Source organism: Populus trichocarpa, chromosome 8 (genome assembly GCF_000002775.5).
Source record: "Populus trichocarpa isolate Nisqually-1 chromosome 8, P.trichocarpa_v4.1, whole genome shotgun sequence".
NCBI classification, from domain to species: domain Eukaryota; kingdom Viridiplantae; phylum Streptophyta; class Magnoliopsida; order Malpighiales; family Salicaceae; genus Populus; species Populus trichocarpa.
Genome location: NC_037292.2, coordinates 522,256 through 539,935, shown reverse-complemented (window position 1 = coordinate 539,935; position 17,680 = coordinate 522,256). Strand labels below are relative to the sequence as shown.

Below are 17,680 nucleotides of genomic sequence, written 5' to 3'. Positions count from 1 at the left end.
GAGGTCGCACCTTTTTAACTCTTCATGAGCTCTTCTTTTTTCTATGTCAAGCCGCTTTATATTCAAGAAATGCTATCATATTTGTAACCGATTACAGAGACATGAACGGAGCAGAATTTTTGAATTTGGGGAGCTCTGCTGCATTTCTCCCTGGCAACATCAGTGGAATTCACATGGACTCCAATCTAGATTATAAAAGAGATATTCCCGATCTATTTTTGAAGACCATGGATGTTAATCACTAAATCACATTTCTTCCAAGCACATTCGCATGGATCAAATTATATATTTTACAAATAACTCAAGAGGATTGCAATGCCACCAAGAACTCAAGAGCTTGAACGGTATGATCATGAACCCATCATGTATCTTCATCAACAATCAACCTAAACAGATATATAAATCCATGGCCATCAAGCAAACGTGAACTCTCGCTTGACACACAATTATCATTCTTAACAATTGATGATAAAAATCCATGAAGATGATGGGGCCTGCAAGATTGAGGCCATGGCCATGTTCTATACAGACCAAAAAAGCGCCACCTGTCTTGTAGGAGCAAATAAGTGGGATTTCCCATGATTACCACATGAGGTCTCTCCCCCATGATATGTGGGTATATGTATATATTAAAACTCAAAATTGGATCACTTAATTATACTTATTAAACTTGATTCGGAATAAAATTAAATGTTATGAGTTGTGCGAGTCAAATTATAATAATATTATTTAAGAGAAAAAAATAATAAAAGAACCAATAAGCTTTGAACCGGCTTAAACACGAGTTGATCAAGTGCCAACATAAATTTTTAACCAGTCAATTCTCCCTCTGTTTTTTTTTTTTATGTATCGAGTCAACTTGTTCCTGAATGGACCCGCCGGGCAGTCCGGTTTAAAAAAAGAGAGGCAATTAATTAACACTTTAGTTTTGTTTTTGGAAGTTTTTAGATTTTGAGTTCTCTCTCCTACTTTCTCTCTCTAAATGTGAATGTATAATTATCAGCTGATTTTCACCTGAAATCAACAACAGCAACACAAAAAATCCCCTCTTTGAAGTCACTTAACTCATTCTTGGATCACAAAAGTAAGTCCCTTTTGTTGCTTACGTTTTCTTTACTTCACTTTATTGATATACAACACAAAAAATGAAAAACACCCCTTCCTTTATAGCTCTTCCGATTTGAAAGTTGTTGTTTTTCACTTGCATTTGTGGGATTTTGTTTTGTTTCTTTTCCAGGTTTAAGAGGATTTTGATCTCGAAATTTATGTAAATATCTGAAAGAATTCTTTTTTTTTTTTTTTTTGAGAATTGATTTATGTTTCATGCAGAAGTTTCAAACTTCGTAATCAGGGGTTATTGAAAAGCTGTGATTATGTGGATTATTTTGTGACTTGGGATTTGGGTTTTAAGGTTTTCGGTCAATGACGGGTAAAGCTTTGAGCTTTTGCATTTGCATGTAAAAGATTATAGCTTTATAGTTCTCTGTCTGTATGCTGTTTCACCTGATCAATTTATTGGTTTCAAAGTGTTGTGTTAGATACAGTGATACATGTTTTGTCTAGCTCGTTTAAGTGCATTTTGGATTCTATTTGGTTTTTTTTAAAAAAAAAATTATGGTAATGGTTTGAGGTGAATCTTCTTGTTATTTTCTCTTCCAATAGTGACCTTCTTCCATTTTATTTTATTTAAAAAAAAAATTCTCCTAATCAAGGGACTTAAGATGCGTTTTTGTTTGTTGGGCTTTTTTGCAATTTGATTGTATGTTCAATTACTTTTATTTTGTTAAACATGATGAATGAAGGTTATTGGTTTAGGTTTTTGAGATAATTAATTTTGGATTTTTTAGTTCTGGTCTTGCATCGCATGTATAAGAACATTGAAACTCTATTCATTTTTCCTTCAATCAGAGTTTCTTTAGCAGTTTGAAGAGTGTAATCTAACAACCTCGTGCAGAACAGGATTCATTTCTAGGTTTACTTTTCTGAATTGTTGACTCTGCTTTCCAGGTTCTGATTTGGGGCGAGTTTGAGGATTGGATCATTGTGGTTCATAGACAAGATTAGGGTTTAGAGAGTTTGTGTTAAGGATTTTTAGTTTTAAATTTGGAATGTTTAGGTGAAGGTTGTTGAATGGGAATGCAGACAATGGGATCTCAAGGTGATGGTAGTAGTCATCATAAGCAATCTCAGTTCCAGCCATTGGTGCGGCAAAACTCAATGTACAGTCTTACTCTTGATGAGGTTCAAAATCAGTTGGGTGACTTGGGAAAACCCCTAAGCAGCATGAATCTTGATGAACTTCTCAAAAACGTGTGGACAGTGGAGGCTAACCGGACTATGGGTTTGGAAGTGGAGGGCATACCATTCGCCAATCAAACTGCTCTGCAACATCAGGCAAGCATATCATTAACTAGTGCTCTGAGCAAGAAGACAGTCGATGAGGTCTGGAAAGACATCCAACAAAGCAAACATGATGGGGAGATGAAGTCTAGGGAGCGGCAGCCTACTCTGGGAGAGATGACTTTGGAGGATTTCTTGGTAAAAGCAGGAGTTGTAGCTGAAGCATCTGTGGACAAGAAAGATGGCGGTTCTGTTGTTGCGGTTGATACACATGCAGCACAACAGTTTCTGCAACAAAGTCAATGGGTGCAATACCCACCACATCCACAGTATCACCATCCACAACAAAGCATGATGGGGGTTTATATGCCAGGCCAGCCTATGCCACAGCCACTTCACATGGGGGCTGGTTCTATGATGGATGTTTCATACCCAGAGAACCAGGTGACATTACCTCCACCCTTGATGGGGACTTTATCAGATACACAGACACCAGCAAGAAAAAGAGGTGTGCCAGAGGATATGATTGGGAAAACAGTTGAGAGGAGGCAGAAGAGGATGATAAAGAACCGCGAATCTGCAGCCCGTTCACGAGCACGGAAGCAGGCTTACACAAATGAGCTGGAGAACAAAGTTTCTCGGCTGGAAGAGGAAAATGAAAGGCTAAGGAAACGAAGGGTGAGGATTTGTTTTCAGTTACCCCTCTAGTACAATCTTCCTATTGGATATACTGATAACATGTGTTGAACTGTCTGTTTTAGTTTCTTTCTTTCCTGTCCTATTGACTAATAGTTTAAATAAAACCTGCACATCTCTCTAATTGAATCAGAGACGTGATAGTTTAAATAAAACCTAGTTTGTTTTCCTTCTCCAATGATTTCCAATAATCATGTAAATGGAATTTAGATCAGTTTGATAATTATCAGATAGCTATATGTCATGGAGAAATGAAGATCAATCTATTTAGTTTCTTGATAGCCTTTTCCTTGAAAACCAAATCACAGTCCTAGACATGATAAGACATTTTGAAGATTGTCTCCTCATAGGTGGCTGGGAAAGAAAAATAGACAATGAGTATTAATCACCATGTAAAACTTTAGATTCAAGTAGGTGGTAGAAAACTTCTAGTCTCCCCTTTTCCTTATTTTTGACAGAAAACTTACACAATAAATAAAAGGATTCTTGATGAATGAGCTCCTTGTTTATTTTGTGAAATATCTACCTTCTTGTTATTGTATTCCCTAGGCAATCCACAACTTGCATGTTGGCCCTTGTTGTTGGGAGATCTGTGATTACTCCCTTGTTATTGTTGAGAGATCAATTTTAGCAAAATCTTCATCCAAAACTCACAGGACTAGCATACCATGTATTTTCACCTTAAAGACGCCCTAAGTCAGTTTCCTTCTCCCACAATTTCCAGTAATCAACCAAATCAAATTCTTAATTATACATATCTCATGGAAACAGAATAAATGAATCAATAAGTCGAATACGATATTTCAGAAAAAAGATGGAGGTGCTTTCTTACTGTTGATATTATTGTGGAGCAAAAGGCTATGCTTCTTTTGCTCGTGGTGATAATAATGTTTGTTGGCATCACTTTGTATGTACACAATCACTTCATTGAGTGTAAGAATATCATCTCTTTGGTGTTAGATAGCCTATATGATGATTGTAGAACTTGTCCCTGAATGTGAGATATTAGTGAGTTGAACACACTCTCCCCTCTTTCTCATTGTTAATTACTTTTTTGATCTGTTGTACTTTAACTTGCAGGAGCTTGAGAATATGTTGCCATGTGTCCCTCTCCCCGAACCCAAGTATCAGCTTCGCAGAACAGCATCAGCCCCATTCTGACTGTGTTGAAGTTTTGTAGATATGATGCATTTCTGGTTTTAGCTCATAATTTACTCTTTGGCCCCTCTAGAAGCAGCTGTTTGTCACGGTTACTGCTGTGAGTTTGCTTCTCATCTTCAAGAGTTTTTTCTTGTATCTATTCTGTGAAAATTTGGTTAGAAATTTTCATTTGTAAGATTTTTCAAAAGAATGTTAGTTGGTTCTTTTCCATATGGTCAATATACTTTTCTAGATTCTTTCAGCCTGACAATATCCCCCACTTCATCTTTCGAGTTTTGGTGCGATTGTCAAGTATTCCCAACATTCTTTCATCATGTGTTTTATGCTGAGAGTGACGGACACTGCTTATATTCCTACAGAAAAGCAAAAGATTGTGCTGGTATATATTGTTTATCAACTATGCAATCTGGCACTAAAAAAATGACAAAAACTAGCAAAATGCACCGCACGGTTTGAGAAACCCGCAGCAGGGTGCAAGGGGCCAGATTTCCTGGTTGTTGTGCTGGATCAGATAGTTGTCTTATAAATGTGCAATGTCTCGTACCCTATGATTGTAACTAAATTCACCAGTCTTAATCAATCCCTGTTGCAGAAAATGCTATGTTAACTTTAGTGAAAAATGGTTGACAATTGGATGCCAATTCCAAATCCAACGGTGCATTGCTTTTGCGAATGTGCCCAGCTACCTATTTCTTAACCACTGCATTATTGCTTTCTTTTAAGAAAATTGACTCGCAAGTAACCTGGCATCGTAGCAAGTAACATGGGGTCAGATTCTGCCAAAGAATATTTCAATGGTGAATAAATAAACAATGGTGGCCCTCTTACCATGTACAGTAAAGGGCATACTTAAGAGGTGACCATCATACCATATTCGCACTATAGCAAGCAAGAACGTCATCAAACTAAACGTGGGTGTGTTTGTAAGAATTTAGGTTTTCTAACAACATGTATGAGCTGTCCTGTCCTCGAACATTTGACAGTGAGCCTAACAGCATTAAATGCTAGAGAGGAGTACAGCTCTGCATAGAGTTATTCATAACCAGAAAAGTCTGATTCCTTCTGCTATGATCAACTTCCAAGGATGAAGACAGGCAACCATTGATATCAGCTACAATGATAACGAAACAAAAGGGTCATTGCTCTTGTAATCCAAGATGCTGTTGGTTGAGAAGCAATATATAATTGGATTATAGCAAGGTACTGCAATGCTTATCATTAAATAATATTAAATACATCCTCACTCAAGGTCAAGATGGAACTAATTATTGTTTATCAGTATAATCTGCAATGAGATTTAATTTGTGGGAGATCATTAAACTAGTCTAATTCAGTTTAGTCTTCCAATAATTATCCCCTCCAGGCCAATGGTTTGTGAGGGGGGGGGGGGGGGGGGAATCATAGCAAGAGCATGCCGCTGATATGCCATGATCCTACTTTGACCTCATCTAATTTATTTTTAGGTGTATGATCTTTCTTCAGGATTAGCACGTTAATTGATGCAAGCATATGAACTTGGTGGTCTTTACTGTTTATTTTATACACGTCGTTTCATTAAACAATGCTTGCGTTCCAATGGACTTTCTTATTATTCTAGTTCCAGCTCCTCAAGTATTAAACATAAACACTGATATCATGGAAAAGAAGAAGTCAAAAAATACAAAAAACAGTAACTTTGAGGGCCATGATTCTAGGAATAAAAAGATAAAATAATAAATAAATAAATAAAACAGCCGATTTCTTCTCCGTTGTTTGCTCCACCTGCCACGTTCCATCAATTGCTTGATGCCCTATATCAAATATTTCCCATGAAAATAATGCATGACTAATGAGGATGACCAAAATATTAAATGGGTCATTCTTGTTATACGAATTATTTTGATTTTTCAATTACTATCTGTAAACTACTTTATAGTAAGAATCTCACAAGTGATCATATCTTAACCTGAAAATAAAATAAAATATTTCACCAGTCACATACCCCAATATTGTGCTCCCTGTGAAGCAAAGAGAGAAGGTACAGTATGTGTACTTCGGATGCAAGAGTACATAAATATGGACAAGAGACCTCGTATATTCCCATATACCTCATGTTTTGTCGTGGGTAGAGTTAATTTTTTTAAAATAAAAAAAATGCTAGGCTAAAAACAATTTAAGAATCGAGTTATTGGTTTAAATAGTAATTTAAAAAATATTAAAAAATAAACTGACAAAAAAAAAGATTAAAAAAACCACATCTCTAAAACTTTAACAAACAAGAAAAAAAGAAGGAAAATTGCAAAAAAAAAAAAGAGAGAGTAAAACTTTAACAATAAAAATGGCAGAAAATATCAGCTTAAAAAAAAACCCAAAAAAACTTAGATAAACCTTTTAAACCTGATCTAATCTCTAAAACTTGCAACTTTTTAAAACTTGGATCCAGGTTCGTTCAAGAAGCTTAAATCTGATAGATTTATTTTTGAATGATGAAATTAATAAAAAATATTAATAAAAAACTTGCAAAATAAAGAAAAAGGCAAAAAAACAAAGAATGGGAATAAAACTTGACAGAAAAAACTCAATGATGATGAAACTTGAAAAAAAAATAAAACAGATACCAAACAAAATAGATTGCAATTAAATGAATTAGAACCAAACTTGAAAGATTAAAAAATCTAAGGGATGAAGTTGAAAATCATTTATAATGTGATAGATTATTTATAGATTAAATAATGGTAAGGGGGTGAAATAGAAAAGAATTTTAAAGGGCTAACATAATAGAATCAAACAAAAAAAAACTAAACTAAACTAAAAAATTGATAAATCTTTTTTAAAAAAGACATCAGTTTAGAAAAAGGGGAAAAAACCAAGTAAACCGGGCATACATCTTAAACCTGGTCTAATCTCTAAAAGTTGCATCCCGTAAAATCTTTGACCTGGATTCAATCAAGAAGCTTAATTCTCAACCAATTTAATTTTGAACGATGAGATCAGTAAAAAATATTAATCAAAAACCTGCAAAAGTAATAAAAAGAATGAGGATGAAATTTGATAAAAATAACCCAAGAAGAATGCAATTTAATGAAAAAAAATGATCCCAAATAAAATAACAACAATTAAAAAAACAAAGACCAAATTTTAAAGATTAAAAAAATCATAGGAGGAGAAATTAAAAACATCAATAAAAACCAAGCAAATCTGAATAAACATCTTAAACCTGTAAATCTTAAAAACTCGCAACCCATGAAACCTTAGATTCAATTCTTTACTGACCAAATTGTCAATCAGATCCAAATTCTGTGGGGGAAATCCTTTACAATCAGATCCAAATTGCCATCCAAATGCGAGGAGAGATTCAATTCTTAACAATATGCTCTGTTTATTAGTTAACTAGAGACTTGTCAAATGAATGGAATGAATGTTAGGAATTGAATTTAGTGACCAATTTAATATTTGGCTTTTCCCCTCCCTTTAACATATATATATATATATATATATATATATTATCAAAGAACCTTTTGGATAAATATTGTCTTCTTCAATATTATTCCTTCGAGCTTGTTGCACTTAAATAATTTTCCCTTAATTGGCCAAAGTCATATTGCAACATCGTGGACTAAAGTACGTACTCCCTGTAAATACCAAGTATAACAGCTGCTTCAGCCTCCCACCATTAATCTCCAAGCACAAGTCTCCTCGATCGGTCTCTCACTCTCTCTTTCAATTTGCTTTCTTGCCATCCAAGCTTCCACTTCTAATGAGCCCTCTTGTTATTAGTACCCTCCTCTTCATTTCCTTTGCCTCCTCATCTTTAGTAAGGTCAGCAAAATATAGCGTATTGAGTTATGGGGCCAAGCCTGATGGGAAAACTGACTCAACCAAGGCCTTTGCCGCCGCTTGGTCACAAGCATGTGCATCTACAAAACCAGCCACTCTTTATGTTCCTAAAGGGATTTTCTCTTTAAGTCAAGTGATATTTCAGGGTCCTTGCAAGAATAATGCTATCTTGGTAAGTGTAGCTGGTTCTCTAGTCGCTCCATCAGATTATGGGCTCATTGGCGGTGCTAAAAATTGGCTAGTCTTCGAGCATGTCAATGGGGTTACTCTATCTGGAGGAACTCTAGATGGACAGGGTGCTGGACTTTGGTCCTGCAAGAAATCCGGCAAGAGTTGCCCTAGCGGCGCAACGGTAAGCTAAATATGACAGATTGATCATGTTTCTTTTGGTTTGTAAGCTAAAATACTTAATGAATAAATGCTCATCAAAACTATTTTTTATCAAAGAACTATTTCAATCTAAAAATTTAAGCCATTGGTTGAGGTTCCAAAATATGATTTATATTATTCTCTAACACACCCCTTCAAGTCATGAAAGCTATTAATTTGGACTTGAAACTTGCACAGACTCCTATTACGTTGTGTTTAATTTTTATCGAATAGAATAAGAGTGGTGAGATTTGAACTCGTAACCGCTTGATTATCAATGCTATGATATCATGTCAAAAAATCATCTTAATGCTTAAGTTATTGAGTAGAGTCTCAAGATATAATTATATTATTCTCTTACATTAATCTTCTTCTTCTTGTTGTTTGTTTTTTGCAGTCACTCGAATTTTCCAATTCAAATAACATTGTGATCACTGGACTAACATCACTAAATAGCCAAATGTTCCACATTGTCATCAATGCCTGCCAAAATGTCAAAGTGAAAGGAGTGAGAGTATCTGCCGCCGGCAACAGCCCTAACACGGATGGCATTCATGTTTCCTCATCAACCAGTGTCACCATCTTGAATTCGAGGATTGGAACTGGTGACGACTGTGTATCTATTGGCCCTGGTACCTCTAATTTGTGGATTGAAAACGTGGCGTGTGGACCTGGCCATGGAATCAGGTAAGCAAAACATAGTCTAATGATCGTACTTTTCTAATATTTAATATGCTCCTAATCATGGGATCAGTTAATAAGATGATTATGTGTACATGGTTGATGTAGCATTGGAAGTTTAGGCCAAGATGTCCAAGAGGCTGGTGTGCAGAATGTGACAGTCAAAACCACTACATTTACTGGCACTGAAAATGGAGTGAGAATCAAGTCCTGGGGAAGACCTAGCAATGGTTTTGCTAGAAATATTATCTTCCAACATGCAGTCATGAATAATGTCCAAAACCCAATTATAATTGATCAGAATTATTGCCCCGGGAACAAGAATTGCCCTGGTCAGGTAACTCCCTTTTAATTCTACTTTAAAAGATTGTAAATTGAAGAGACACTAGCTTGAACATTCAAAAAAATTATTATTTTGATCACTTTGCCGTTTTGTATAAATTAAATAGGCTTCTGGGGTTCAAATTAGCGACGTGACCTACCAGGATATCCATGGATCATCGGCAAAAGAAATCGCAGTGAAATTTGATTGCAGTAAGAAATATCCATGCACTGGGATTAAACTGGAAGACATAAATCTCACTTACCAAAATCAACCAGCTGAAGCATCATGTACCAATGCTAGGGGAGCTGCTTCAGGTCTTGTTCAACCCACTAGCTGCCTATAGCCCTATACAGCTAGGCGGGAATGAATGGTTGACATTTGATGAGGAAGGCCAGAAAAAGAAAAAAGAGTAGCCCTTAACTAGATGAATGAAGTACGTAGCTTTATCGATTGGAATTTATTGTTCAAGCCTGTGGCAGTTTCCGGCACAGTACATTTGCGCCCGCCCTAGAGCCCGGCCAGAACATTTGTGGTAGAAAAAGAAGATGAAGGAAATATCTTCACAATAGAATTTCTTGTTTGATTTGGCGTAATGTATACATTGTGTTGGATTCTTGTGATCCACCTAGTTGTTCTATTCGGTCGGGAGACTGGTATGTTAAAAAATTTGAGTTGTTTGCCTGCGTGTTACTTAGGTTAATTAATCTAGTTAAATATTTTTTATTAAAATAATATCATTTTATTTATAAAAAAAAATAATCCAAACCTAATTTGATATAGTCAGGTTTTGGGATCATGGATTAATTCTTTCTGATAAATCATGTTTTTTTAAATTAATATATTTTCTAGTTTAACTTTATAATTTTGAATAATATATTTTTTGAGTTTCAAATTAACTAGTCTTATTAGATTAGTGTATTTATTTTTGTGTTTAAAAAGTAATTTTAAATATTTTTTAATTTTATTTTTTTGCTTTAATATTTTTTATGATTTTAAATTATTTTGACGTGCTACTATTAGAAATATATTTTTTAATATATTTGTAATTGAAAAAATAAGCTATGAACACCAGCTGTCAGCAGTAACAAAATGTTGTGAAGTCACTTCATAGTTTAATAACATGTTTGAAAACTTCATAGTTTAATAACATGTTTGAAAACACAGTACAAACCGTGTTCTTAAAAAATTTAAATTTTTTTTTTTTTGGCACAAATTAGACCTTCCACTGTTGATGAACAAAAGCACAATCTAGCCAATGATTAATATTGAAAGGAGGAGTCTGTTAATTGACAACTGCAGATTCCATGGAGGTCACATGGTAGCTAGCCTGCGTATGATTGACCTTACCTCATTAAAATTCTTACTTTTTTTCAGGTCATTAATTATTAAGCACGTTCTACGTACAGCAACATGCTCACCTAACTCTCTGGTATATACATCATGTTGCTATTGATCATGTTGCTATTGATTAATTGCCAATGATTGGGACACCAAATAATAATAATAAAGAAAAGAGTTTCATTTTAAAACATTATTTCTTTGTGGTATATGCAATAGTTTCGGCTCCCATGGATTATTTCAAAAAACATTATTTTTTGAAATTATTGAATAAAATATATTGAATCCTGGCAATTATATACAATAATGATTGTGAAAAACACCAAGGATCTGCCTGCATTATAGCAGTGCTGCCTTTTGCCCAGACCAAAACATTACATAAAAGATGCATACCGCAGAACTAGTTTCTCCTCCTGCGGACAACAACAATAGCCTTTTTAAGGTAAATGATTGTCAACGGAAATTAGGCTGTCCCGTTTCTTGGTTTGTCTTGTCTCTGTGCCAGGAAAGGTTTGAAGGTCATCAGCAGTCCAATTAATTCAACCGCGTTCAGGATGAAGAAAACCATCTGCACACCTGCATTTGAACATTACAGAGTCAAGCTCTAGCTTGGACATGAAAAGGTACAGGTTGATTCTAGCAATGCAACTATCCTCAAAAAATTATACCTGGCAGAAATGCAGCATTTTGGCGCCTTTGTGCCCAGGATAATCTGCAAACAATTGTTAAATTTCTTCAAGTGTTAAATAAGAGATGTAAGTTTTGTTGTGTAAAGACTAGGACATTGAGATTGTTTTCGATTACTGTTTCGGGATAAATAAATAAAAACATGTATATAAGGGAGATAAACATGTTTTATTGAGGGAGCGGAAATGTAGACATAAAAATAAATTGGGTTTTGGGATAATTTTGCGTGAATTTCTATTCTTTCAAAATAGAAAAGAGAAAAGATATGTTCCCTCTATCCCAACTGTCTTTATTTTTTCTATTTTGAAACGGTAACCAAACACTACTTAAATAGTAGATAATCAGTAAAGGAACTTACATGGCGCCGCCCCCAGCTGGACCGACCGCCTTGAAAAGAGACATTCCTGTCATAGAAATGCCATTAGCAGCTCCTCTTTGGTTTTGATCCTGTTTTTCCAACAAGCAACAGCAATAAATCAAGACGGTATATTGAAGCAAGGGAGTTGTGGTAAGTAAATCAAGAAAAGAACTTTACCACAGCATTGTTTTGCAGAATAAACATGCCCGTTACAATTGAAACCTGGTGATCCAAACATGGTAGGTAGTGTCAGAGAAGCGCAACAAGAGATAAAAATCTTTCTGATCCGAAAGGATTTGATTCTACCATCCATTTGAAGTTGTTCAAACTTCAAGTGCACTTACAGAAAAAACATTCTTCATTATAGATGCACAATTTATCAAAATGCTGAGCCCGAGCCCGGATAACATAGCTATAAAAGGGTAACTTGACAGTAGCAGTATGGATAAGGCCTGCATTGGTAAGTTCACGAAAAAACTGTCACAAAGGAATAGATGGAAGCACGAAACATGCATAGATGCTAAAGGGTGTTAAGTGCTTGCCGCTGCTATTTGAGCTACTGGTATCGGTCCAAGAATCCTCTCCACAAATGGATACAGAGAAAGTTGAAAGACAAGAAGGCTGAAACCTATTATTTGAACAATTTGTCAGTGAGTTTCCACTGTAAGTTTGAGAATAGGGTCACCATAAACAACGGTTGTTAACATGAGTATTGTATCAAGTTTCAGTAGCTTTTGAATGTTATACATGCCTGAGATTGCAAGAACTTCACCAACATCCTCTGTTGTATAGCCCAGGCCTCCAAGTTTTCTAGAGCTTTCGGCCCATAATGAGAATATCTACAGGAAGAAGAAATCAAATATAGCCACTCTTATAACTAGAGACAAAGCATTATTAAGTGCATGAAATAAAGCTGTTTCTACAGGAGTGAATCTGTAAGTAGTCCTGACTGCAGTCATTAAAGTAACGGGTTAATAGGAATGAGAGGGATAAATACCTCTGTGTAAGCCATGTCATGAAGTGAGAAAATACAATAGACAACGATGGAGGACATCAAAGGCCAATTCTTTAGAAGGCTTTCATTAGAAGATGGTTTCCTTCCTTTATCATCTGTTCTTGTTTCGTCTCCTTTAGATGCGCCGGTTGCAGCTTCCAAAGCATCATAAGAATCATTGGATGAAGTCTTCTTTTCATTGTGCACATGCAAAGTTTCCTGTAATAACCACATTGAGGTAAATAGGCAGTAATACATCCACAAAGTTATCACCAAAACAAGCATGTAGTGAAAGATCAGATGAAGGTCATAGTTTTGTTTCCTTAATCCCAACACCATTCTAACATAAATTGAACACATTCTAGTCATCGAGAGACAGAGGGATGAATGTCTTGGAAAAATTTGCAAGCCAAAAGTTGCACAAAAGACATGATGACCTTGCTGGTCGATTTTGATTGTTATGACATACTGATAGAGATAATATACTTGTCAGGATGCCGTCTAGTGAGATATAAATCAAGTTCTGGATTCACAAAACAAACTTAATCCCAGAGTAGGATATATCCAGAACTACCTAAAATGTAAATGTTCACAACGTAGCTACAAGAAGTGGCCTAGTTCAAGGTCTTAATAGAGATGGCAGATATATATATATGGTGACTCTGATCCGAAGGTCACAACTGGTAAGTACTGCTTTAGTATAAAAAACATTTCTTTCTGGAGTGGAATGCCAAAAATGAAAGCAGCTGAGAAGTCCAAGGACATGAATGAGCTAAAGTTGGAGCCTTGGCTGAGATGTCAATATTTTGATGATCATGGAAGTCTACAGAAGATTTACTTCCAGCAATCAGTGGTCAAAACAACAACGATCAATGCTCAGCATGAGAAAAGACCTCCTTGAAAGAAACATTACATAAATTTTACAGGCATCAGTTGATAGAGACAAGTACCGGAAGCCAGCAAGAAACAATCGTGACCACCAATGCGAAAAGTGATATACAGAAGCAGGGTAAGAAGTAGGGGAATCTGCACAGGACACTCTGTTTGTGAATATCATTGTATGACTGGAAGATGTAAACTTAAGTTATCAAACAGAACATCTCATGATAAAAATCGAACAGTTCAAACTCATTTACCTCCCAAAAAGAGATTCCTTGGAAAATAAATTTGGATATTTCTCAGCTGGCTGAAGTACCAAAATTGTGAACAAGCATTAGAAGAATTGTTAACAAGAAGAGAAGGGGTAGGAAGGAAAGTGTGAGAGGGGGAGTTAGTTTCACATTGTGAATGCTATTCCCAAATTTTTACAGCGGACCATGAAAATGACAGAATTTTAATTGCAGAACGTTATTGCATGAATAAATCATCAAGAAATTTAAATACCTGAGCCAGGAAACCTCCTAGAGCTGGGCCAATGATCAGTCCTAGACCCCATGCTGTACTAACCTGGAATTGAATCATCTGTTAATTCAGACCCAACAGGGCTTCAAAAGAACTCAAGACTATGCACAGGTTTAATAAAACTCACTGTTGATAATCCTAATGCTTGATATTCTGCCCTGAAAATCTCAACTGCATATGCCTGCTCATGAAGGTATACAGAATAGAAGGGATAAATCGTAACTAAAAATCACAGAAGTTAATAGAAATCCAAGAGAACAGTGAGAACTATCAGTCGTTCCTTGCTAACCAAGGGAAATTTTGATAAAAATAGCACAGAATCCTACCTTTATTGGTCCGAGTAAACCATTCAAACTCCCAAGAAGAAATCTTGTAATAATGGCCATCCAAAAATTCACACTAAGACCAAAGAGAGTATTGAAAATGACCCTGAGACCAACCCATAATCAAGATAATCAAGACAAAGTAAACACGATATTTTTCGAACACAAAAACCCAACCTTAATGGCAAGAACATGAACTTGAAATGTAGAGATCACTCACACTGCGATGGTCCCTAAAAGTATAACAGGTTTTCGACCATAGCGATCAGCTACTATTCCCCAGAAAACAGAAGTTAGAGCTCTCCCAATCATAAATGAGGACCCTTTTGACATACATAGAAGGATTCGTCAGGACCATTTCATCAACAACTTATATTGACTTCCCAACATATGTCAAAAGCAAATACTGGAAAGGAAGCTCACCAACATATCCAGCATAGTAGCCAATATCTTCCTCTCGCTCAGCAATTCCAAAATCTCTAATCTGCAAATAGAAAGATGCGATTCATGAATAGCGTATGCGATTCATGAATAGCGTGTGCAATTCAGGGCCATTTGGAAAGAAGCAATCATAAACTCCAGTGTGCATTATACAGATGGCTTGTAAAACATGTTCAGGAACTCACCATGAAATAAAGGAATGGGAAGAGAGTTGATATTGGAAGTGCTGCAAAAAATGACATCACAGTTACCATATATCAAAGAAACTGCACAAATAAACAGTGTGCAAGTGATGCGAGAAGCCAAAAACTGAAACAGAAGGCCAATTGAGATGTGATGAAGTTGAAATGCCACCCAATTCAGCTTCAAACCAAACACCATTTAATGATAATCTAGTCACTACCTTTTCACCTTGACAAGCTGCAAGCCAAAACTCAGGTTTCTTTTCAAGTCCAAAATGATTTGAAATGAGAGTCTTACCAGTACAAAGCACAACAATCCATATCGAAATAAGATCACGAAAAGGGAATCCTTTCTTCAACTCTTTAAGTTGATCAACCTTACATCCTGGGCAATTCTCATAGTAATCATCCTTCTTCAACAATGCCTCTCTATACTCTTCTGCCATGCTTTTATCGAGCCAAACAAAAGTCCAGCCCAAGAATTAAGCTCCCTTCTTCCAGTCTTAACACAAAACAAATCCTTCCAGACCTACTCGTTCATCAACCTATCAAAAACAAGAAGTCTACAAATCAGAAGAAAGCAAAACACACAGAGAACATATAAAAGAGAAACTGATTTTCCTGTTTCCTCCGCGTACGCAGATTTTATTCACATACAAATTTATTCCTGGCATAGGCCATATTTTCTTTTCATTCCTTGACTAAAGCAAAACCATAGACAACATTCACAAACTTACTGGAAAACAATCTAGTTATCTTTCTCCTCTTCTTGCTGACACGGAGAAACCAAAACATCTAATACCTGGGGGCTTAAATAGGGGAACCTACTTGTGTGACAGTAAGTATTCAAGCCAGGCTATGGCTATTAGCTTTGCCATCTTGCTCACAGCCACCCACATCATTGCACACGTCACTGGTCCTAACTATGGCAGGTAAACATTGCCCTTATAATAATTTGGAAGGACGTTGCAAGGAGGAGACATCATTCGTTTCTACAAGGAAAAAACACTGAACCAGTCCATTTTTTAAGGAATCAAACTACAAATTGAACTCTCCCTCCTGTTTTACCCTCTGTTATCTAACATGATTGAATTAACAATGACACGTTAGGGGCATGGTTACTATGTCGCTGCAGCCGTCTCTTACTCTTACTCTAGGCTGAGTTTAAAATATAATTAACTCGGAGATAATCTCTTGATTAATCTGTCAAAACAAACCTGTTTAGCTCTTATAAAAAAGGGAAATTGCAAAACAATTTTATTTTGATATTTTTTAAAAGAATAAAACAGTATTGTTGTCTCGGTTGGAAATCAAACTTGTTTAGCTGGATCGTGCACCGGGCATGTTTAATAAATTTGATTTGAGATCAAGAAAACTCTTGGTCAAGATTCTCGTCTGACAAAATTATATCGAACTAGATACATTAATTTACATGTGTCCAATTTTGTAAGAAGGTTAATCAGAGACAGAAGTCGTACTTGGATGTATCGACCCACAAAGTTGCTGACATTTCTTCTCTGAGATTTCATAGGACATGAATTAATTAATCTAGTTTTGATAAATTGAGAATAATACCACAGGGAATGCCCATTTTTTATAGTTTGAATCTTGTAGTTTTTTCAAGAGTGATCTAAACCCTAGCTCTTAAATTGCTATTAGAAGGGAAGGGAGTGTCCCTTATATATATATATATATATATATATATATATATATATAACACCATTGGGAAAGACTTGAGAGTTTTTTTAAAAAACCACCAAACCAGCAGTAGGATTTTTTAAACTGAAGATAATAAATTGTAACATTTACAAATCTAATAAGAAACGGTCATATCAAATCTGTTCTTATCCAATACGTGGATTGATTACGTTATTAAACTCTTGTTCAATTTTGAATTGAGTTGTTTCAAGATTTTTTTAGGTTAAAACTATATTATTTTAAAAAATCAAAAAAATAAAACAGATGGTGAATCAGCTTTCATCAAATTCAACATAAAATTCGGTACAAGCCAGGTTAGAAATAGAAGAATTACGAGCCATATAGTATATATGCTTAATTGTTTATCTCTCTCTTCTTCTTTTTTTTATTAACATGAATATCCGGATCAATTTATGTACACCTCAACTAATCTCACATATTCTAAAGTTAATGATCATATAAATTTTTAATAATTATTATATTAATAACGAGATGACTCAAACTTGAGATAAAAAAAAACTCTTCCTTTCAAACTCTTCCCAGTGACCCGTTATTAAATGGTTTTTATCTCTTTTATTCTTATAATATATCCATGTGTCCTTGGATAGTAAAGCAAATGCATTTAATGCTCCATTTGGTTACGAAATAATGTTGTAAAAATGAAGGCTCTGGTTTGGGCACGACGCGGTCAATGTTGATGCGGACCAATCAGTCGAGTTGGAAATGGGTCATTGTCAGGGTACAAGTTGAGACATGGAGTGATGTTATTGATCATTAAAGCCAGCAACACTGTGTATGTGCCGGCTAACAGAGACAGGGGAGAGGGGTGGCTTCATTATTTTCGTCCTTTAAAAATTTTTATTTTTTTAT

The 17,680-nt window shown here is 35.5% G+C and overlaps 3 protein-coding genes across 4 annotated transcripts; 2 read left to right on the top strand and 1 right to left on the bottom strand.

Moving 5' to 3' along the window:
• The first annotated feature begins 892 nt into the window (after positions 1-892).
• Positions 893-4,438, top strand: LOC7486852 (ABSCISIC ACID-INSENSITIVE 5-like protein 2). Its single transcript, XM_002311881.4, has 3 exons — positions 893-1,084; positions 2,008-3,018; positions 4,117-4,438. The coding sequence occupies exons 2-3, from the start codon at positions 2,131-2,133 to the stop codon at positions 4,195-4,197; spliced, it is 969 nt and encodes a 322-aa protein (XP_002311917.2). The 5' UTR covers positions 893-1,084; positions 2,008-2,130; the 3' UTR covers positions 4,198-4,438.
• Positions 4,439-7,742: 3,304 nt separating this feature from the next.
• Positions 7,743-10,078, top strand: LOC18101275 (polygalacturonase). The gene is made up of 4 exons (XM_006379357.3): positions 7,743-8,365; positions 8,780-9,069; positions 9,172-9,400; positions 9,513-10,078. Exons 1-4 carry the CDS (start codon positions 7,934-7,936, stop codon positions 9,729-9,731), a joined length of 1,170 nt encoding a protein of 389 aa, XP_006379419.3. The 5' UTR covers positions 7,743-7,933; the 3' UTR covers positions 9,732-10,078.
• Positions 10,079-10,961: 883 nt separating this feature from the next.
• Positions 10,962-16,142, bottom strand: LOC7486851 (protein ZINC INDUCED FACILITATOR-LIKE 1). Of its 2 annotated transcripts, XM_002310921.4 has the most exons (18): positions 15,850-16,136; positions 15,411-15,657; positions 15,116-15,156; positions 14,913-14,973; positions 14,710-14,812; positions 14,493-14,595; positions 14,294-14,347; positions 14,149-14,211; positions 13,902-13,951; positions 13,716-13,791; positions 12,769-12,984; positions 12,523-12,610; positions 12,314-12,399; positions 12,116-12,223; positions 11,949-11,993; positions 11,772-11,860; positions 11,395-11,438; positions 10,962-11,302 (listed from the first exon to the last, which is right to left on the bottom strand). In XM_002310921.4, exons 2-18 carry the CDS (start codon positions 15,556-15,558, stop codon positions 11,190-11,192), a joined length of 1,488 nt encoding a protein of 495 aa, XP_002310957.4. In that variant the 5' UTR covers positions 15,559-15,657; positions 15,850-16,136; the 3' UTR covers positions 10,962-11,189. The 2 variants fall into 2 exon arrangements, with proteins under 2 accessions (XP_002310957.4, XP_024461826.2); XM_024606058.2 differs by lacking the exons at positions 13,716-13,791; positions 13,902-13,951 and having other exon boundaries at positions 15,850-16,142.
• Between the last annotated feature and the right edge of the window lie 1,538 nt (positions 16,143-17,680).